We start from the raw sequence: 23,521 nt of genomic DNA on the forward strand, positions 1-23,521 counted from the left end.
TATCAGTGTTGATTGTGAGTACGCCTAACAGTTAGTACACAGCCTTTGCACTTATGTATTAATGTTTGCTTTTAAAGCACACTAAGTGCAAAACTTTACCACACTTTGGTCAGCAGTCCTCAAAATTAATTACATTGCATATTATGGGGATAATTTTACAAATGAGTGTATGAGTAGTTTTCCCTTTGCTGCTGTGGGCAAATTTTCAGAATGAATGTATGTGCATAGTTTGACTTTGAAAATGTATACCCTTACACCTAAACCTGCTCTTGATCATACAAAATATTGCTGGGGTAGTTGACATGAATAAGTGCAAATTTATAGTTTGTGCATAAATTCAAATTCTCTCTCAGCCTGGGAACATCTATATTCAGTCTAAGTAAATTTATTCATATTCATATATAGACTACATAACTGTACAAAACAGATGTGCAGTTTTATAAATATACATTTCTACTTAGAAAAGACTTGTCTTCACAATTCAATGTACTCACCTCTGTAAAGTTAGCTTAGGGGTAAGAGTTGTTCTTATAAATATGATGCATATAAGACTGCTTATCTTCTTCTGATCAATTAGCCTTTTTATGACCTTCCTTTCTTATTTTCCTTTCAGTCCTGGGATTCTTGTGCCATAAGCCTTGGTTCACAATTACCTGAGAATCTCCTCCTTCATTCCCACCATAGTTTTGGTCTGAGAGATGTGCATTTGAACTCTTTCTGGAACCTTGTATAATAGACTGTAAATCTAGCCACCAAATGTTGCCCTTAATGGTCCTAATACAGCAAAGGCTGTGAATACTGTCTCTGCTGCATTCCCAGCTGACCCTTGTTGCAGAAGGCTCCATTTAGAATTGAACCTGAAAACAGGAAAGATAAGAGTATTATAAATAAATTTATCCCAGGACAAGCAGGCAGCTTATTCTCACATATGGGTGATGTCATCAACGGAGCCCGGATGCGGAAGCTCGCAAGCAGAATTGCTTGTAGAAACTAGAAGTTTTGAGTTGACCGCATGTGAGAGTGCCTTCCCATCTAGCGTAGGGCGCTTCTCCTCAGTTCTTAGTTTTCCACGGAGCCGAGAAGTCCGTCTTTGACTCTGCGTTTAACTTTTCAAAACTTCGTGCCTTCTCTACATTGCGGTTTGTGTTTTTTCTTCACGAATCGCTGTTCGTATGTCCTTTATTTTATTTCCAGTTTAAAAAAAAAAAAATTTAGCTCTTCCGTTCGGCTGCCGGGGCAGACAGCTCAGCCGCAGCCCAGGGGCTTCGACCTTGCAGCGGCTGTTTTTCCTTCTATGTCCCGGCCAGCGACAGGCTTCAAGAAGTGTAGCCAGTGTCAACGTTTGATTTCTCTCATGGACCTTCGCACAAGGTGCCTCAAGTGCCTTGGGCCACAACATCATCCGAAGTCGTGCAAACGCTGTGCTACTCTTCAACCTCGAGCGCTTAAACTTCATCAACTTTCGGTGGAGAAGCTCTTCCAGATGGATTTGTCCACATCTTCAATTTCGAAGCCCACCTCGGTCTCACCTTCGACCGAGGGCCCTCCTGCCTCCACCACTTCGACTTTGAGCCTCATCAGACCTTCTTCGTTTGCAGCGGCTCTTTCTTCGACGACGTCTGCTACATCTTCCCCTGTTTCCTCAGGTCAGATAGCTCAGCAGACAGTTCCACCGGAAGTGCTTAAGGTGCCTAAGACTTCTAAGTCGAAGCACATTTCCACTACCTCGGTGGAACCTCCAGCCAAGGCAGGTGGTCCGGTTTCAGACACAGATCCACCTTTGCCGGCTTCTTTCCAGACCATGTTAGAGCAGCAATTTCTTCAGTTCCTCACCAAAATGGGACCAAAGCTAGCTCCTCTAATCCAGCCTGGGCATTCTGCAGACTCCCGTGAGGTCGAGTCTCTTCCTATGCCTCAGTCTGATTCTACACATTCTATGCAGGGAGCAGAGTCTCTGCGAGTGTCTGGTCTGGCATCTAAGCACGTGAAGCAAGGAGCAGTTTCTTTGCAAGTGCCTCAGCAGGAATCCTCAAACTCCATACAAGGAGTAGAGTCTTTGAGAGTGCATCGAAGTTCCTCCATCAAGCCTCTGGAGCTTTGATCTACAGCCTCCAGTCCTATCCATTCTTTGATGGCATCGGATGCTTCTGTCTCCTCGATCTTCGAGATCTGCTTCCAAGCACCGTTCTCACCGAAGATCGAGACCTTCATCGAGGCATCCTTCCAGGCATAGTTCTTCTAAGGAGCGTCCTTCTTCAACTAAGCCTCAATCTACACCTACTTCTACTAGACCGCCGAAGCCTCGTTCGAGGTCTCCACTTCCACACCTCGAGGACTCAGCGGCTTCCATAGCCTCGTCCAAGTCTCCCTATTATTTTGAGGCCTTTTTTCCAGCTGAAGCTTCATCTTCAACCCAGGCCGCCTCGACGACCTTGAGTCCTTCTCGAGGCAAAGCATTACCAGATCAACTATCTTTCTCCTCTTTTCTTCGTCAGATGACTGGACTTAGACCTTCAACTGAAATCTGGTTCCAAATACTCTAAGGAGTATCTTGAAGTTATGCATCTTCCTCAACCTCCGGCAGAGTCACTTAAGCCTCCTATTCACAAGCTTTTGTCTCAAACTTTTACCAGATGCCTGGAGACTCTTTATGCAATTCCAGCTGTTCCAGGAAAATTGGACTCCAGATACAAAACTTTCCATTGTAAGGGATTTGAAAATTCACAGTTATCTCATCAATCCCTCCTTGTGGAGTCCTCCTTGAAGAGGTCCCATCCTTCCAAGGTTTATGCCCCAGTTCCTCCTGGAAGAGAAGGGAAAACTATGGACAAATTTGGACGTCGCATCTATCAAAATACCATGATGTCCTCTAAAGTCCTCAATTATAATTTCCATTTTGTTACCTATTTTGAGTTCCTTATTGCTCTTTTTCCTAAATTTCTTATCTATTTAGACACTCAAAAACACTTTGAATTTCAGGAAGTCATCGCTTCTCTATCACAACTCAGACTACATCTACTTCAGTCGTCTTATGCCTTTGAGTTGTCTGCCCGGGCGGCTTCTTGCTCTGTAGCAATGCGTCATCTTGCCTGGCTTCGTACCATTGACATGGACCCTAATCTTCAGGACCACTTGGCTAATATTCCTTGTGCAGGCAATGATCTCTTTGATGAATCTATCGAGGCAGCCACCAAGAAGTTGTCTGAACGTGAGAAATCTTTTGCTTCTATTGTCAGACCTAAGCCAAAGCCAACTCCTGCCAAGTCTACATGTCCTCCTCCCATTTACCAGAGGCGTATTGCTCCAAGGGCGCCTCCTTACACTCGCCCTCTTCCTAAGAAACAGCAGCCTCAGAAGCAACAAAAATCTCAACCTTCTGCTGCACCTAAGGTTTCACAGCCTTTTTGACTGTTTACAATAGAGCATAACCCCCATCGTTCTTCTCTTCCCCCTATAGGAGGTTGTCTCCAACATTTTTACCACCGATGGATGACAATTGCATCCGACCTCTGGGTGCTGACCATCATCAGGGAAGGATACTCTCTTCATTTCACTCAGGTTCCATCAGAGCTTCCTCCAAGAGAGTATCCTTCCAGTCCATCCCAAACTGCCCTTCTTCAGGAAGCTCAAGTTCTGCTTCGTCTCCATGCCATCGAACCAGTTCCTTTGGAACAGCAGAACAGGGGTTTTTACTCCCGTTACTTCCTTGTTCCGAAGAAGACGGGCGATCTGCGACCCATTCTGGATCTCAGGACTCTCAACAAATTTTGGACAAAGAAAAATTTTGAATGTTGTCCCTGGCATCCCTTTATCCCCTTCTTGAGCAGAACAACTGGTTATGTTCTCTGGATCTCAAGGAGGCCTACACTCATTCCCATTCATCCGGCCTCCCGTCAACATCTCAGATTTCGGGTGGGGAATCTGCATTATCAATACAGAGTGCTGCCCTTTGGCTTGGCTTCATCTCCCAGAGTGTTCACCAAGTGCCTGGTAGTGGTAGCAGCAGCTCTACGGAACCATGGTCTTCAGGTATTTCCCTACCTAGACGACTGGCTCATCAAAGATTCAACATCTCAGGGGGTTATTGTAGCGACCCAAAGGACTACATGGTTCCTACAAAGTTTGGAATTTGAAATCAACTTTCCCAAATCTCAATTTCAGCCCTCACAGAATCTACAATTCATCGGAGCTGTTCTGGACACTGTCCAACTCTGAGCATTCCTTCCACAACAACGTCTGGAAGCTGTCCTTCAACTCTGTCATACAATGTCTTCCCGCTCTTCCATCTCAGCGAGATACATGATGGTACTCTTAGGTCACATGGCCTTCACAGTACACGTGACTCCTTTTGCCAGACTTCACCTCAGAATTCCTCAGTGGACCCTGGCATCTCAATGGACGCAGGTTTGTGATCCACTTTCTCGACACATAAAAGTCACTCCTTCATTGAAGCAGTCTCTCCGTTGGTGGATGCTCTCTTCCAATCTCTCCAGATGCTTTCTTTTTCAATTACCCCCCATCAGAAGGTCCTCACGACAGATTCTTCGACCTACGCTTGGGGCGCTCATCTCGATGGTCTCCGTACACAAGGCCACTTGACCAGTACGGATCGTCAATGTCACATCAATCAGTTGGAACTCAGAGCGATCCTCAAGGCTCTCACTGCTTTTCAACATCTTCTTCACAACTAGGTAGTCCTCATTCGGTCGGACAACCAAGTCGCCATGTATTATGTCAACAAACAGGGAGGGACGGGATCTGCCTCCCTTTGTCAAGAAGCTATGAAGGTTTGGGACTGGACAATCCGCCACAACACCTTCCTCAAAGCTGTCTACATCCATGGGGCGAAGAATTGCTTGGCGGACAACTTGAGTCGTCTTCTGCAACCTCACGAATGGACGCTCCATTCCTCGCCTCTTCATCACATTTTTTCACAGTGGGGAACACCTCAAATAGACCTCTTTGCAGCTCCTCACAACTACAAACTGCCTCAGTTCTGCTCCAGGATATACTCTCCTCATCACCTCGAGGCAGATGCTTTTCTTCTGGAATGGGCGAATCTCTTCCTCTATGCATTTCCTCCATTCCCTCTCATTCTCAAGCCTCTGGTCAAATTGAAGAACGATCATGCCACCATGATTCTGATTGCTCTTCGGTGGCCGAGACAACCTTGGTACTCCCTTCTACTTCAACTCAGCAGCAGGGAGCCATACCTTCTACCAGTTTTTCCTTCTCTGCTTACACAGCATCAGAGATTTCTGCTTCATCCCAACCTACAGTCTCTACACCTGACACCTCTTAACATAACTCCTCTTCAGTTTTCTCAACCTGTCAGAGATGTTTTAGAGGCTTCTAGGAAACCTTCCACTAGACAATGCTATCACCAAAAATGGACTAGATTTTCTACGTGGTGTTTTTCTCACGATAAGGAGCCTCAACATTCCTCCTTCTGTTTTGGATTACCTTTTGCACTTATCCACTTCTGGCCTCAAGTCTACATCGATCCGAGTCCATCTCAGTGCAATTACGTCTTTCCATCAGCCTATTGAAGGGAAGCCCCTCTCTGCTCATCCGGTGGTTTCCAGATTCATGAAAGGAGTTTTCAATGTCAAACCTCTTCTCAAACTGCTTCCTGTGGTTTGGGACCTCAATGTTATCCTTGCTCAATTGATGAAGCCTCCATTTGAACCAATTGATAAAGCTCATTTGAAATATCTCACTTGGAAAGTGGTGTTCCTCATTGTCCTCACTGCTGCTCGAAGAGTCAGTGAGCTGCAAGCTTTAGTTGCTGATCACCTTTTTCCATCATGACAAGGTGGTCCTCCGTACTCATCTTAAATTCCTCCCTAAGGTGGTATCGGACTTTCATCTCAACCAATCCATTGTTCTTCCAGTGTTTTTTTTCCAAAGCCTCATTCTCATCCTGGAGAATCAGCTCTTCATACTCTGGACTGTAAACGTGCTTTGGCCTTTTATTTGGAACGCACCAAATCACACAGAACTGCTCCTCAACCTTTTGTCTCCTTCGATCCAAACAAGTTGGGACATCCGATCTTTAAGCGTACCATCTCCAATTGGATGGCTGCTTGTATCTCATTCTGCTATGCCCAGGCTGGATTACCCCTACACAGTCACAGCCCATAAAGTCAGAGCAATGGCAGCTTCAGTAGCTTTCCTCAGATCTACACATATTGAGGAAATTTGCAAGGCTGCTACTTGGTCCTCGGTTCATACTTTCACTTCTCACTATTGTCTGGATGTTTTCTCCAGACGGGATGGCCAGTTTGGCCAGACAGTATTACAAAATTTATTCTCCTATTTGCCAACATTCCCACCATCCCATTCTGGTTAGCTTGGAGGTCACCCATATGTGAGAATATGCTGCCTGCTTGTCCTGGGATAAAGCACAGTTACTTACCGTAACAGGTGTTATCCAGGGACAGCAGGCAGCTATTCTCACAACCCACCCACCTCCCCTGGTTGGCTTCTCTGCTAGCTATCTGAACTGAGGAGACGCGCCCTGGGCGGGAAGGCACTCGCGCGGTGCGGTTGACTTGAAACTTCTAGTTTCTACAAGCAAGTCTGCTTGCGATCTTCCGCATCCGGGCTCCGTTGATGATGTCACCCATATGTGAGAATAGCTGCCTGCTGTCCCTGGATAACACCTGTTACAGTAAGTAACTGTGCTTTCTATGCATGACTGTGCAAACACTGCCACTGGGCTAGCCCTGTTTAGCTTTCTAAAAATTTAGAATTTATAAGGTTTGGGTTTTTTTCTGCTGTAAATCTGTGACTTTTTTTCTTTTCTCATGCCAGCACTCTGGCTCATTAATGATTCTAACCAGAAGCACTCCAAAGGCTAAAAGAAAAATGATACATCCATTTTTAAAATAATTTTACTCTTCCGTTTTTATAACATTTCAGTATACATCTAATACCTCGATGGACACTAGTAGTATGCTAGTTAATAACTATTGCTGGAGCTAGCAAACATATATCATTAAATTTATTTAGTTTAAGATAGGGGTTCTCAATCCATTCCACAGCCTATCGGGATTTCAGGGTATTCACAAAGAATATGCATAGGATAAATTTGTATATAACTAAGGCAGTGCATGCAGATTAAACTACTGCATATTCATTGTGGGTTCCTGAAAGTTTCACTGACTTAGTGTGTCCTGAAGACTGGGTTGAGAACCCCTGGCTTAATATAAAGTCTTTATATTTTAAACTGTAAGCAGCCATAAGAATTTTTCTCATCAAATGATACTGAGGTGAGTTCAACAGTCAGAACTGAGAATTTGCTCTACACACTATTCATTTCAAGCCTGCTCAGATCCCTACTGTGAATATTCTCTTCAGTCCTTTTCCAAAGGCTAAGGGGTCCTTTTACTAAGCTGCTGTAAAAAGTCGTGCTCTTATGTGGATCTTGCCTGTGCACTAAGACCATTTTTACTAAAATTGTAAAAATAGCTTTTTCTTATTGGCCATGCATTAATGTTGCTGTTAGCACACACAAGTACTAGTGTATAATGCCACTACTGGATTCACTCTCATATAGTTGTGGGACATAAATTACCGATTGAATCAACCAGTGATTTAATTTAATTATAATTTTTCTTTTTTTTTGTATGGACCTTCAGAATATAGCCAGGCATAACATTCTTCTAGTTGTTTCTATCTCCATCGGTCCAATTTTTATTTTCATAACTCTTGAAATGACTTTCACTTAGCTTCTACAGTAATTCTTCAGTGCATTAGTTGTCTTCCACTAAACCACCTCTCCCGACATGCATGTTTCACTGGAAACTTTCTTCAGGGTCGAGGGGAACTAAAGCATTTGTGAGTGCTATCATCCGTTCGAAAAAAGATAAATTATAATTAAATTAAATCACTGGTTGATTCAATCGGTAATTTATGTCCCACAACTATGAGAGTGAATCCAGTATTGGCATTGGTACTTAAATTTGGATATTGAGAGTTTTGTGCTAGATATAGTGGCTTGAGTTTTGAGCCATTAGTACACAGACATTTTTTTAAATTGCCACATTCACGCTTAACTGCAACCCATTTTGTAAAGATCATGCTTTATTCACAAGTTCAAGTTGAGTCATGGTCATATACAGTAGCTATTTCCATGTCCCAGAGGACTTATAATCTAAGGGCTAGATTAACTAACATGTTAATGCATTGCACTTTAATTTGAATTATTAGGCGTTGATGTGCCGAAGCATTAGAAAATTAAGCCTTAAGTTTGTGCCTGAGGTAGTGAAGGATAGCGCACAGTTACTTACCATAACATGTGTTATTCAGGGACAGCAGGCAAATAGTCTCACATGTGGGTGACGTCATTCACGGAGCCCGGTACAGACAGTGGTAAAAGTGAATTGCCACTTTAAGTTCTTAGAAACTTTGTTACTGCCCACACCCATCCCCCTTGTGCAGCAGCTTTCTATCCCTCCTTCCCATCCCCCTGTGCAGCAGCACCCCACCAACCCACTCACCATGAGACTGACATACCTCTAAGGCCTCCTAAAGCAGCAGCAGACTGAGTGGCTTGCTTTGTGGCCTGCCCTGCTAGGGCTTCCCTCTGCCGCATCACCAATGACATCATCATTGATGCAGCAGGGGGAAGGGCACAAAGCAGCCTGCTCAGAGCGTTGCCACTATTGCTGCTTTAGGAGGCCTTGGAGGTATGTCTGGTCTCACTGGGGTAGGGGTTCGCTGAATCAGTGAGTCCGATTTTCTTGGACAATGAATCAATTCACCAAAGTGAATCAGTGAATCAATTCAAATCCACAAATCAGGCAGCTCTACTCTATAAGCAGAAGTGACAGATATCAAGAAGACCACTTAAGATGAGTAGACACTAGTGGTTCAAATAATGGTTTCATCAAACTGGCTAGGACTACATTAAGATCCAAGACAACTGGAGGTGGTTTGAGTGGAGGTTTGGAGTTGAAAAGTCCTTTCTTAAACCTGGAAATAAGCGGATGAGTGGCCAGAGGTGTACTGTTGACAGGAACATGGAAAACACTAATAGCACTGAGGTGAACTCTGACCAAAGTGGTTTTCAGTCAATAATTGGATAAATGGAGAAGATAATCCAATACTGAAGGAAGAAAAGAGGAGGAAACATCTTGGTGATGGAAGAGTACACTACTAATTGAAGCGTGTCCACTTTTGTTGATAGCATTGCTGCCTAAAAGATTTTCTGAAAGCAGCTATATTGGCTTGTACTGAGTCAGAAAGATTAAAATCTGCTGAAGTCAGGCAGAGAGGTATCAAGCTGTAAGGTGCAAAGATTACACATTGGGATATAAAAGAGATCCTTGATTCTGAGTGAGCAGAGATAGAAAGATTTGTAAAGGAATTGGATCCTTGGCACTCTTCTGAAGTAGAAAGGAAAACCAAGATTGTCTGGGCCACTGAGGGGCTATTAGGATCATGGTGGCTGATTCACGCTTGAGCTTGATTAAAGTCTTGAGAATGAGAGGGATTGGTGGAATTGCATAGAGGAACTTGTTTGTCCAATCCAGAAGAAAGGCATCTGCTTCAAGACAATAAGGAGAACACTGTCTAGAGCAGAATTGAGGCAATTTGTGGTGAGGGGATGCAAACAGGTCTATCTGAGGAGTCACCATAGTGAGAAGATGTGGCGCAATATTTTGGAGTTGAGAGTCCACTCGTGTGGTTGTAGAAATCTGTTGAGCTTGTTGGCTAGAGTATTCAGTCTGCCTTGCACATATATGGCGGTGAAAAAATGTTTCGAGCAATTGCCCAGTTCCAAATGTGCTCATCATCTTAACTCATAGGGAGAGGGCCTGTTCCTCCTTGTTTGTTGATGTAATGCATCACTACTTGATTGTCTATTCGAACAAGGAGTACTTGATTGGAAAGACTCCCTTGAAAGGTTCTTAGAGCATTTTGAATTGCTTTCAGCTCCAACAAGTTGATGTGGAATGTCTTTTCTTGAGCTGACCACCATCCCTGTGTCCTGAGACAGACCAGATGAGCTCCCCAAGCATACATTGACATGTCTGTGATGAGCATTCTTTGATATGGAGGGACGTGAAACAGCAGACCCCCTGGAAAGATTTGACGGATCCATCCACCACTGAAGGGATTGATGAAGAGGTGAGGTGACTGTGATCCTTTGGGATAAAGGATTGAGAGCTTGAGACCATTGAGATGCTAAGGTCCACTGAGCTGATCTGACATGAAGTCGTGAACTGTAGATGCTATGTGATCTATGAGTTGCATCATCTGTCTTGCTGAGATGGTTCATAGAGTAGAGACCTGTTTGCAAAGATAAAGCAAAGTGTCTTGTCTTTGTTGAGATTGAAACACCTATAGATGAATGGTGTCGAGTAGGTCTCTTAAGAATTGCAGTAGTTGAGAGGGTTGAAGCTGCAACTTTGGGAAGTTGACTTCGAACCCTAAAAGCTGAAGAAAAGTCATTGTCAACTGTGTCGCCAAGTATATTGCTTGAGTAGATGTAGCTTTAATCAGCCAATCATCCAGATTGGAAACATTTGAAACCTGTGAGTATGTAGGTTTATTGCCATGACCACTAGGCACTTGGTGAATACTCTTGGAGAAAAAGCAAAGCCGAATGGCAGAACTTTGTACTGGAAGTGTTGATAAGCTACCCAAAAATGCAGAAACTTCCTGTGATCGGGATGAATGGATATGTGTATGTAGACCTCTTTGAGGTCTAGAGAGCATAACCAATCATTTTGTCCCTAAAGATAGCTTGCGAAACATTTCTTTGACTAGATATTTGTTTGAGTCTCTGAGGTTAAGAATTGGACAAAGACCTCCCATCTTCTTTGGAATTAGAAAAAGCTGGAGTAGAACCCCTGATTTTTCTGAGAAGGGCGAACTACTTCTATGGCATTTAGTTGAAGTAGAGCTTTGATTTCCTGAAGAAAAAGGAACGTCTGTTGCAATGTGAAAGAGGACTCTCTTGGAGGATGGTTTGGGGAAATGGTTACGAAATGTAGAGAGTAAACCTCCTTGATGACTTTGAAGATCCAAGAGTCCATAGTGATGAAAGTCCAGCGTTGATGAAACAATTGGAGTCTACCTCCAATGGGTTGGGGAAAAGGATGAAAAGGAGGGAGTGTGGCCATACTCTTTAGAAGCATGTCAAAAAGACTGAGCTAGCTTTTCAGTAGCTGAAGACTGGAACTTTTGAGGTGGAGGCTTCAAAGAAGAGGATGTGGCCAGATAAGTAGTAGTTTATGGAGCAGGCTTAGATGGTTGACTCTTAGTCTTAGATATGTTTAAAGAGTTCCAATTCTGCTCATGCTGAGTAAGTTTTTGAGTAGCCGCCTTTATCCTGTTGCCGAAGAGTTCTTCACCAAGACAAGGGATATTGGCTAAGCAATCTTGAAGATTAATATCTATGTTGGAAACTCGCAGCCAATCAAGATGCCTCATAGCAACAGACATGGCAGATGCTCTGGATATTAGTTCAAATGCATCAAATGCTGTTCTTTGCCATATATTTTCTTGTCTGAAGTAGATTGTGTCAATAGTACGACCCTCAAGTCCTGGTGGTGCAGAAGCATAAACCCTGGAGCTGGAAGATTTTTTAAGGGTCAATTCCACAAGCAACAACTGATTTTGTAGTTGTGACTTGTCAAAGCCAGAACAAGATATTTTAGAGTGAATCAATCTTTCTTGGAGCTATAGTGACAGAAAGAGGAGTCTCCCAGTTTTTAAAAGAGTACCTTTTTAAGGAGACTGTGTAAAGGCAACTTAAGCTGCTTAGGAAACTGCTCATTTAAAATCTAAGACACCAAGGAGCTCTGCTCTAGGCTCAGTGTCAGCCTCTAACTTGACAGGGAGAGCCTTTCCCAACTGTCTAATATACTTAGTAAATGAAAGCCCTTCAGGAGGAGATCTTCTAGGAGGAGGAGGAGATGGATCTGAAGGTATAGCATATGATTTAGGAGCAGATAAAGTAGGCTTGCATTCAGTGTCAGTATGGTAACAAGAGAGATAAGAATCAAATTAATGAATCCCAGGTGACCGGTGAATGTGGCGAGAAGAACTTCCTCGATGTCATTGGTACTGATCCAGTGAAGATGAGGAGGAGGAATGACGCAAAGATCTTTTGTACCTGGAAGCATAGGATCAACATGATTGAGAATGGCAATGGTTTAACGAAGAGCGTTGATACCTCAAAGAAGAGCATTGACACTTCAAGGAAGAGGATCAATGCCTCGATGGAAAGTGTCAATGTCTACTGGAAGACTGTTGATAGGAAGTAGACTGACATCTCATTGTAGACCTGGAATCTGTACCATGAAGCCTCGGACTGCTATGCTTAGCCTGCACTGAAGGAGAGCAATGGCATCGACATTTGACCTGCATCGAGGGACTCGATGCAGTAGAGCCTGCAACGCTTGTTGGGAAGAGAATGGCTTCTTAACAAGTTTCCCTGATGCTGGAATCATGTTCAATGTCGATGCCAGTACCAGAAGCTCAGATTTATCCTGAGTCAATTGTCAAGCTGAACAGCTTCTCTTGCTGGATGCAATGAGCCTTTAGTGAGCGTTTTTGTAAGGTGGAACAATAAGTACAGGTGTCTACCCGATGCTCACGGACCAAACACTGCAAACGCCAACTATGTGGGTTAGTGCTTGAGATAGGGTGCTGACACCGACAGCACTTCTTAAAACCGCTCGATGGTTTCAACATGGATGGAAAAATCTCAGCGACAAGGTTAAACTCAATGATGACAAAAGAGGTAGGGAAAAAAACCACCGAGGCAAAAAAAAAGAGGGCTGAAAGACCCAACTGAGGTATAAAGAAAAAATACTTGGGGGGGGGTTATTTGTTTTTTTTATAGACCGAAGAAGATAAAGAAATAAGAAAAAAAAGGAAGGTGGCGAAAAGCCAAAAGAAGAAAGTTGACGGAAAGGCAATGTGCATTGGACAGAGTCCAGAAAAAAGCACTTCTTCGCTTCGCGGAAAACGAAGAACTGAGGTACCATGAGCCGACGGACAGAAAGGCACTCGCGCATGCACGGTGTGGGCACTCATGAAGTTTCTAAAAACTTAGTGGCAATACATTTTTACCACTGTCCATTCTGGGCTCCTTGGATGACATAACCCACACGTGAGAATATGCTATCTTTTTATCCTAGGATAAAGTAATTTGCTCATACTCCCAAGGAGTGTCTATGGGGAAAATGGGATTGGAACCCTGCTGCCCTCTGGTCATTTAATAACACCTTAAATTTAAATCTATACATCTTTAGATAATTACACACACAATATATTTTTTTTATTCTCTTAGGTGTGAAGATATGGTAGATGTACGAAGGTTAAAAATGCTTCAGATGGTGCAGTTATTCAAATGTGAAGAAGATGCTTCACAGGTAAAGAATAGCTAAGTAATACTGTGTGGTGTGGTGAGTTCTATATTCTATGTATTAGAAATGTTATTTCTTTCTTCTTTTCCTTTTCTTTTCTATTTAAATGGAGTTCTTTTCACAATTTTGATTGAATTATATTGTAAACCGCTTTGATCCTTTTTTGGCTGTATATGCGATACATAAACATTTTAATAAACATAAATATGTTACAAAGCGAGAATGTGAATAGTGTGCCCTGCTATTATATTCTGTTTGTTGTGAGTTCTCTTATGTTATGGACAAATATATGAGAAATGATATGTCTTCCTCACTGCCTATATTTGCTAGCTAAAGGAACAGCATATCAAAGAATGTATTCTAGTGATGAGAATAAGAAGTTTGTCAGCAGATTATTATAACAATCTTGGATTACATAAAATCTTGGATTTTTAATCCTCCTTTTCAAATGATGCTCAAGATAGTTTATAGCATTATTAGTATTCATACACCAATTACAAACTAGAAAACCTTTTGTAGGTTTTTATTTGGATAGGCATTATCTTGAAGGATAGCAAAATGTCACAGAAACAATGTTTCATTTGCATGGCCCCCTTTGTCTTTATAACTAAGATATTTTGAAAGACTTCTGAGTTTGCATTTACTTTCTTGTTTCTAAAGGCAGTAGAATGGTTAAATGAATTGCTGGATGCTTTGCTGAAAACCCACATAAGACTGGGGGATGATGTTCAAGAAACCAAGATTTTGTTAGAAAAACACAGGAAGTTTGTTGATGTAGCACAGGTAAGACACAGCTTGAGATCGGTTTAGATATTTTGAAGGCACAATTTTGTCTTAGTGCTGTCTAGTGCTAAAACATTTTTCAGTTGCATTTTTCTTTCATAAGATTATACCCTGGGAATAACCACAGCAGTGTTTTCCATCTAGCATCTGGTAACTACCGTGTTTCCCTGAAAATAAGACAGTGTCATATATTCATTTGGGGCCCAAAAAAGGCACTAGGTCTTATTTTCAGGTAGGGCTTATATTTTTCATGTACACGATCATCTCTCCCTTCCTCTCATTCACCCCAATTCTTTCTCTTTGCTTTCCTCCACATGTGCAACATCTTTCCTCCCCTCTTACCCATCCCCTTGTGCCTTCCCTCTGCAGCATCTTTCTTTTCCTCCAATCCCCCTTTACAGCAGATCCCTTTGCCTAGCTTCCATCCTTCTCTCCCTCCCATCTCTCATGCAGTAGAACCCTTTGCCCAGCTTCCATTCTTCCCTCCCTCCCATCTCTCCTGCAGCAGAACCCTTGAGCACCCGCTGACGCACCCACCACGCAGATGAACCGCCAATGACCCTCCATCCTTCCCTCCCAACCAATCCCCGCTGACCGCAACCATAAATACCTTTCCACGTGCACCACTCTTCGGCTGCAGGCAGTGGGGAAGCCCGGGCTTCCCCTGCCATCTACACAGGGATTTCCCCAGCCGCAGATGGTCAGGGAAATAAGGTTTCTCTTACCGTTAATAATATTGGGGATTTCCTTACTGCTGTAGCTGCTGCAGCCAGCTCTCCTGCCTTAGCAGCTGGGTCTGTTCAAGCCTCTTTGCCACTACAGGCCTCAGGGGAGATTTTTCAGTGGGATTTTCATCAGTTTTGGTGGGAAGCTCTGCCATTTTGCCTGTGGCCTCAGGTGACCTTTCTCCTGTCTTAGAAAGATAGGAACAGGTTTTTAATGGTTCTTCTTCTTATTCAGTGAGTGCCACTTTGTCGCCAGGGGGGTTTACCCCCTCTCGGCGTCGGCTCCTGCCCAGTACCCCTCCCCCCCTTGGCTTTGTCTAAACAGCCGGGGGTTTCTTGGGACAAGGATTTTTTATTTGCAGATGCAGTTTCACCTGATGATCTTAGCTGTTCTATAGTAATTTTAAGCAAATCAACATACTTTTTTCTAACTTTTTCCATCCATTTAATCTAACCAATTTCTGTTTTTATCCTACAGTTTTTACTTGTTATGTTTCATTTTTTAACGAACTGTAAACTGAGTCGAGCTTAGGGAGTAGATTCGGTATATAAAATGAAGATTAGATTAGACTATAATGAACATAAGAATAGCCTTACTGGGTCAGACTGATAGTCCATCTAGCCCAGTAGCCCGTCCTCACAGTGGCCAATCCCAAAGAGTAGCAACATTCCATGCTACTGATCCAGGGCAAGCAGTAGAGAACTGGAGAAAGTTTGGTGTATAATGGTGCAGCATTAATTGATAATGTAATGAGTTTGGATTCTTAGCTGCTGAAATATCTGACATGGGCTATTTTTGTTTCTAATAATTACAATAAGAGGGTTTCATTCTTCTGAGTTTCTTTTCAGTTAAAATTTAACGCTTTTTTGGGTTTTTTTAACAGAAAATTAGTTTGCTGTAGTTGATTGATGAATTGTATGGAATAACTCAGTATAATGCTCATAATGGAAAGTTCTTTCTGTGAAACTTTCAGTTCAAATACTGTTAATGATAATTCAGTTGTTAAAAAGTTAATGTGATCTAACACCAGCATTGCTGCTTTTTAAAACATTTTTTGCAGAGCACTTATGATTATGGGCGACAATTACTACAGGCTACTGTTGTTTTGTGCCAATCCTTACGATGTACTTCCAGGTCATCAGGGGACACACTCCCAAGACTGAACAGAGTATGGAAACAGTTTACAATAACCTCTGAAGAGAGGGTTCATAGGTTAGAAATGGCTGTTGCATTTCATTCTACTGCTGAAAAGGTTAGTTTTGTTAAAAATATTTTCTTTTAGCTAATCCTATTTATCTGCAAGTGAAAAAAAAAAAAATCTAAAAATAGATTCTGTTTCACTCTGACTTGATGCTCTGCATGCATTCATATGTGATTTTTCTGTTATATATTGAATGACCAAAGGGCACAGTGCAATGAAATTGCTTATCCTTTCTCAGTCATGAATGGTGCAGAAGAATAAGGCTATGTTCTCTCAACTTGATGCTCTTGGATACTTTCAAGACATAGATCAGGAAATTTACAGTGCATTCAGTTATAGATGGAGGATTGTTCAACCTGAGACTTCTACAGGCTTGCTTTAAGGTAGTGGAATCAGCAGTCAAGTAAATGTTATTTACGAGTATACTATATTTTCTAAATAAACGCAGCCTTATTTGTCAGTTGGGTTAAATTAAATATATTTTTAGTTTGTGGTACTGTTGAAGCAGAATAAGGGAAACTAAAGATATTACATGTATGGATGTAGTGATCTTAGTAATTTTTAAATTGTGAGAATGGAGAGCTAGGATGAATGATTTTAAAAATCTAATATACTACATACACTGATGTGGGGGTTTTTTATGACCTAAGATGGTCATTTTTCCTAGTATTTTTTTGCTTAATCTTGGGTGGTTATAATTTCTCCTTTTGTAAACAGATTTCGCTATGCATCATTCATAAACAGCTCCCACATTGGTCAGTTCTACTTCTTTGTAAATCTGTTTGTTACCTCTTTTGTAAACCGCATAGAACTGAAAGGCTTTTGCAGTATTTAAATACAAATTTGTTATGTCATTCTGTAATTATTTATATTAGATTTTGTTGAGTAGCGATGAGTAATTTTAGTTTCCTTGTGATAACAGTAATGTACTAGGGATGAGCTGTACAAATGTATAACATGAAAAATATCAACCCACACATGAGCAGAAACAATCTTTATATGGAAATCCACTATCTTAACAAGCACAATAAGGATTTTATTGAATAAAAAAAGTCCAACTAAAAATGTGGAGAAAGAAAGACCTCAGAACAAAATATTGCTAGTCCAATAAAGAGCAGATTTTAGCACACAAATTGTTGTGTTAAAGGCTATTGACTCATGTCTGAGTCCTCGTGACTTGATGAACATCAACAAGTTTTCGTGGCAGAATACAGAAGTGTATTGTCAGGCCTTTCTTCTGCGCAGTATAAATTTGATGTTGCCATTGTCGCATCAAATGTGATCCTCCACCTTCATAACATTTGGCACTCACACTACACTCTTTAAAACAAATTAACCATAATATATTTTAAACAAAACACAGTTTCATAACCATGTTGGCAATAACTTGGCTGCAGCTTTATTTAATTTAATCAGAATTCAATAACAATGCAATTCCATTATCCCCTTCCTAGGTAACCCCCAACTCTTATCTTCCCCTCTGCTAGTCGATCATGACCTAGCTGCTCTGTGTCATCCAATCACAGTAAATTCCAAGTATCCATTTTCCAAGACCAGCGGTGTTGCTTGGCCTTACAGTTATCTGTGGCAGTGTCACACATAGTATACAACATTATCATATCTCTTACACCCCTCCCTGGTCTAATGGCTGCCTGAAAGGACCCCCCCCCCATTTTTCATCAAGCTGTGACTACCCCCAACCCCCTTGCAACAGTACCACATCCTTCCAACCTACCACCCCATGCATTAAAAAACAATAAAAAGCCCCCCAACGACCAAATCACCTACTAAAATACATACGCACAATATATCACGGGAGGGAAGGGAGGACAAAATAACACCACAAAACCACCAGACTTCCTAGATCCCCCAAAATTCCTTCAGCTCTCAAAATGGACCACCTTTAACTCCCGAATCACCACAGAATGAAAAGCCCCTACACTCTTCCCAAGTTTCCTGCTCTCTATCAGCCTATCCAAACTCTCCCAACTCTCCCAATCCCCATCTACCCTGCCTTAGCAACCATTCCTTGCAACCTTCCCACCAATCATTCACCTCTTCTCAAACCTGCACAATACTTTGGCTGCTACTTTTCTACATTTTAACCCCCTCCTTTGCTAATCCGGCTCACCTCTGATGATGCAACTTCCTCTTTCATCGGAGGCAGGCTGGCCTAGCAAAGGTCACAGAGTGAGCTGCTGCTGTTCAGGGAGGGAGGCTGGCGAGAGAAGACGAGGAAGGCGGGAGATACGCAATGGCAGGAGGAAGGGAGACATACACCGATGCTGCATATACGTAATGGAAGAAGAAAGTTGTGAGACATACAGCGCCAGCGCTGCATATACGTAATGGAAGAAGAAAGTTGTGAGACATACAGCGCCAGTGCTGCATACCCTAGGGATACGCATACCACGTGTTGAGAAACACTGCTATAGATAACCAAAAGCAGCCAGAAGAGAGAGAGAGAAAAAATGAAGCAGTGGATGAACTGAGATTAAAATCCCATAAGACCAAAAGAAGCAAGAGCTCTTCAAGGAAGACCAAGGAAGATAAGAAAGAAAGGCCATGAAGAAAGGAAGACGAGCAAGTGGTCAGGTGAAGAACACACAGTAAAGAATATATGAAAGGGACTGAATGGAGAAGGGAATTACAGTAAAGAGATCCATGTGGAGAACAGCCATATCCCCTCTTCACTTTGAGGGTTGGTGGATGTAAGAGAAACTATACAAAGTATGGGCACTTCAACTAGTGCAAGTGTTTTACCAGATTTAAAACCTGTGTTGTGTGAGACATGTGATAAGATGGCCACCAAAGGGCCTTTGTGGTGAAGTGAACATTGAGCAGCACTAACTTGCTAATAGAGGAAGAATTGGAAGAGCCTGCCACAGATACTGTAGTCTCAGGAGCCAGACACCCCGAAGAATGGAAGAGCATACCTCAGGGTAGGGTGATTAAAATTTAAAAGCCATCTTTTGAATTCTGTTAATAATGACACTAATGATTAGATATATTTTCACACTTGGTTTCAATTTTAGTTTTCTTTCCAAAACAATATAATATTTGGGAACCATTCCTTTAAAACTAGCCCCCTGCCCCCTATTTCCCCTCCAGATAAGAGAGCACAGATCTATGTACATTCAGAGGGCTTGTAAAGAGTTCCATGAATCAAAATCCACATACACACCCCACTTTGTTTTTTAAACTTTAGATAAGAAATCTAGACATCATTTCTGTGTATGTTTTGACCTCTAGAATGTAGTATTCTGCTCCTTGATTACCAATGTAAAGGTCACACGTCTGTGATGGGATTGGGATTCTTTATGGCTGAATTTCGGCTTAAGAGAGTGATACTTTCTAGGATATGTGCATTCTGTACACAAACAAGTTATGTAATACAGTAACATAGTAAATGACAGCAGATAAAGACCCAAGTGGTCCATCCAGTCTGCCTAACCATACATGTTCCATAAATTTATTTAGTTTAAATGGTCCTTTTTCTTAGATATTTTGGGGCCAGAAACCCAGAGCCCTGCCCAATAGTATGCCTAGGTTCCGTATACTGGAGTCTCCATCAAAGTTCACTGTAGCCCATCTTAACCATCCCAGCCATCGAAACCCTCCCCAGCCCGTCCTCAACTGAATGTCCATATATGGGACACAGGCTGTGCAAGCCTGCCCAGTACTGGCCTTAGTTCCTTCAATGTATACCCATTATTTTCTGATTAGAGATCCTCTGTGTTCATCCCACGTGTGTTTGAACTCTGTCATTGTTTTCTTCTCCACCACCTCCCTCAGGAGCACATTCCATACATCAACCATTCTCTCCGTAAAGAAGAATTTCCTAGTATTACTCTTGAATCTACCACCCTTCAACCTCATATTATGCCCTCTGGTTTTACCATTTTCCTTTCTCTGGTGTATGCATTTTTAACTTTTTCATAATACTGCTACTATTAATTATTTCTAGAATGCTACCAGGTGTACCCACACTGTACAGAGTCACCAAGGAAACAGTACCTGCTTGAATGAGTTCACAATCTAATCAAGACAGACAAACAGGATGTCAGGCTAGGGGTTACAGTTAGTAGGGGATGGTTAAGCTGCTGGCTAGAGTGATGGGAAGAAGACAGTGGGGAATAGGGTCATGGGTTGATAGGGTCATGGGTTGAAGACAGTCTCGAAAAGGAGGATTTTCAGTCTACTTTTGAACAAGGGAAGGGGTGTGATGCACAAGACTCAGGTAATCTATTCCAGGCATACGGGGCAGTGAGATGAAAAGAACAAAGCCTGGACTTGGCAGTGAAGAAGAAAGGTACAAATAAGAGCAACTTATCTGAAGAATGGAGTTCTCAGGGAGACATTTAAAGAGAGACAAGAGAGGTGAGATACTGAGAGGTTGCAGAATTAACACACTTATAGATTAGTAATAGGAGTGTGTATGCAAAGGAGTATAGGGAGCCAGTGAAGTGATTTGAGGAGAGGGTAACAAGGTTGGTAGAAGATGTCATGCAACAGAGTTATGCACAGATTGCAGGGGGAGAGGTAGAAGTAAATTGCAGTATCTAAGCATGAGGTTACAAGGGTGTAGAGAAGGGTCCAGGTAGTATGCTCAGAGAGAGAGTGAATTTTAGCGATGAAGAGATAGAAGCAATAGGCAGTCTGTTGGATGTGCACAGAAAATAGGTCAACAGGAGACAGGAATGATAACAGTATTCTATAAAGAGATGAAGAATGGAGGCAACAGATCAGGGGTATAGGTGCAAAGAGGAGAAGCTCAGTCTTGGACATGTTTAGGTTCTGGTAGTGGCGGAATATCCAGGCAACAAATGTCAGCCAAACAGGCTGAAACTTTTTCTTGGATTTTTAGTGAAATCTCAGGTGTAGAGAGGTAGACATGGATATCATCAGCATATAGATGATACTGGAAACCATGGGAGGAAATCTGGGCACTGAGAGAAGAGGTGTAGAGAGAGAGGAGATGATGTCCTAAGACAGAACCGTGGGGTACTTCAACTGCTAAAAGTGTGATGGGAGAGGTAGAGGACAAAACAGGAGAGGACAGATTTGTGGAATCCAAGCGAGGACAGTATATCAAGGAGTAAGCAGTGATTAATAGTATTAAGAGCAGCAGACAAGTCAAAAAGGATGAGGATTGAGTAAAGGCCCTTAGATCTGGCCAGGAACATGTCACTGCTGCCTTCGGTAAGGGCAGTCTCTGTGGAGTTTAGAGGGTGAAAGCCAGAGTGTAGAGAATCAAGACTCAGTCGAGATTAAAGGAAGTCAAGACAGCAATGAGGGCCAGCATGCCTGAGAGCTTGGATAGGAATGGAAGAAGGGAGACGGAACAATCATTGTAGGGGAGGTTTTTTTGAGAAGTGTCTTAACCACTTGAAGGCTTAACCACTTGAAGTCTTAACCACTATTTGAAGGCTTCGGGAACAGTTGTAGCTGGTTTTAAGAAAGGTTTGGACTAGTTCCTGAAGAAAAAGTCCATAGTCTGTTGTTGAGAAAGACACGGGGGAAGCCACTCCTGTATCAGTAGCATGGAATAGTGCTACACCTTGGGTTTTGGCCAGGTATTAGAGACCTGGATTGGCCACCATGAGCATGGGATACTAGGCTTGATGGACCATTGTTCTGACCCAGTAAGGCTGTTCTTATATTCCTATGGATAGGTTGAGGATATGACGGATAGCAGGGATAACAGTAACAGTTTGGGCTTGGAGATTTTGATAGGCTTTGACTAAATATGTAGCTAAATCTTCCTTGGTGTTCTAGAGTTTAACTGATTTCATTTTCAGTGTGTTATGCATTTTTCAGCAACTGCATGACGTGTGTCCAGGCTAGGACCCCTTTCTGTATCGGAATGCTTTCTTTAAAAGACTGTTGAAAGGAAACTAATAGAGACCTTAGATGGAAGCTGATATAGATAAGATAAGCTTTGTAGACTACTAAGAGCTTGCATCTGACAATGTATTTACAAGTGAACATAATTTAACATCTTATAAATCCACTAAATCAGATAAATAACTCATCAGAGAGGTGTACACATTAAACCATCAATGCATATCAAATTAACACCCACATGCAACCTCTGATCTGGCAAATGAACAAATATGAATTACTTGTTGGGCCGATGGCCCTTTTCTGCCGTCATACTCTGTTTCTATGTTTCTACTTTATTTTAAACTTCCTCTGTCCTTCATTTCAAATATCAAGTTTTAACATCCTTAGCAAAACAAGCTGTTCTCTCATAACAAGAGGTGCATAATCTGCAAATTGTATTCTCATTTTGTTTCACTGTTTCTTAAAGGAATTAACAATGATGTTATAAAGGTGGGTGCTGGTTTCCATATTTCAGAGCTATGAGTGAATAGTGGAAAGATATTACATTAAAATTAAACTGTAAATAATTTATATCTTGATAGCTAGTCCCATTATTGCCTGTTCAGAATGCAGTTTCCATGTTGTATAGTGGGGCATAAATCCTTTGTTTAGTATATCCATCAGTGCCAAAGGGCTAATCATTAGCTTTCATAAACCAACCTTTCCACATATGGATTGATCTTTTATTAATGTATGCTGAGGGAGAACATTTAATGTGCAAGTTAGTGGTATTTGAAGCTTGGCATCAAGCCCTTAGTTTATATCATTCTTCTCTTTATTACAGATTTTGCAAGAATATCCAGAACAGCCTGAGACCATTATGGAAGTGGAGCAATTTGATGAAGTTGAAGCAGTTGGGAAGTCACTTCTAGACAGACTAACAATACCTGTAGTTTATCCTGATGGGTATGCTATTCACTGTTTTTTAATGTGTGTTTTTTTATTTTTATCTTTATTCATTTTTAAACTTTCAATAAGTACATAATAATATCATCATATATACTTTAATATCATTTATTAATCTTATATATATTGAAATCATAATACTATTTCTCCCTCCCTCCATTATATTCTTATAATTTCAGATAATTTAAAATTAATCCCACCCTCCCACCACCCTATGCTTCAATAAATAAAGGGGAAGAAATAAATTATTAATTATCAACAATCCTTACATAATTTGTTAATGGCTCCCAAACATCAATGAATTTTTTATAGCGTCCCTGCTGAATAGCTAATGTCCTCTCCATTTTAAAAATATGACATAGTGAATTCCACCAAAAACTATCAATTTCAAATATATTGTCTTAATTTAATATTAATTGCTTTAGAATTGATACCATTCTTTTCAATGGGTTTGAAAGATGAAAATGATTACAAAGAAAACAAACCTAAAGTAAAGAATAAAGATGCAATTTAGTGTAGTCTGCTTCTCAAGACTTACTGATGATCATCACTGGCAAATTTTGTCATTTAAATGCTTGCTTTAATGAAAAATGACTGCTTTGTTAGTGGCATTAATGTTCCCACTAGATAG

The 23,521-nt window shown here is 41.6% G+C and overlaps 1 protein-coding gene across 1 annotated transcript in view; it reads left to right on the forward strand.

The window, feature by feature from the left end:
* SESTD1 (SEC14 and spectrin domain containing 1) overlaps positions 1 to 23,521 on the forward strand; it is a 138,171-nt gene that overhangs the window by 112,340 nt on the left and 2,310 nt on the right. The window contains exons 14-17 of the mRNA XM_033945936.1: positions 13,313 to 13,394; positions 14,049 to 14,171; positions 15,958 to 16,149; positions 22,769 to 22,890. Coding sequence (XP_033801827.1) covers positions 13,313 to 13,394; positions 14,049 to 14,171; positions 15,958 to 16,149; positions 22,769 to 22,890 — 519 coding nt within the window. The remainder of the gene's footprint in view (positions 1 to 13,312; positions 13,395 to 14,048; positions 14,172 to 15,957; positions 16,150 to 22,768; positions 22,891 to 23,521) is intronic.

This window comes from Geotrypetes seraphini, chromosome 5 (genome assembly GCF_902459505.1).
Source record: "Geotrypetes seraphini chromosome 5, aGeoSer1.1, whole genome shotgun sequence".
NCBI classification, from domain to species: domain Eukaryota; kingdom Metazoa; phylum Chordata; class Amphibia; order Gymnophiona; family Dermophiidae; genus Geotrypetes; species Geotrypetes seraphini.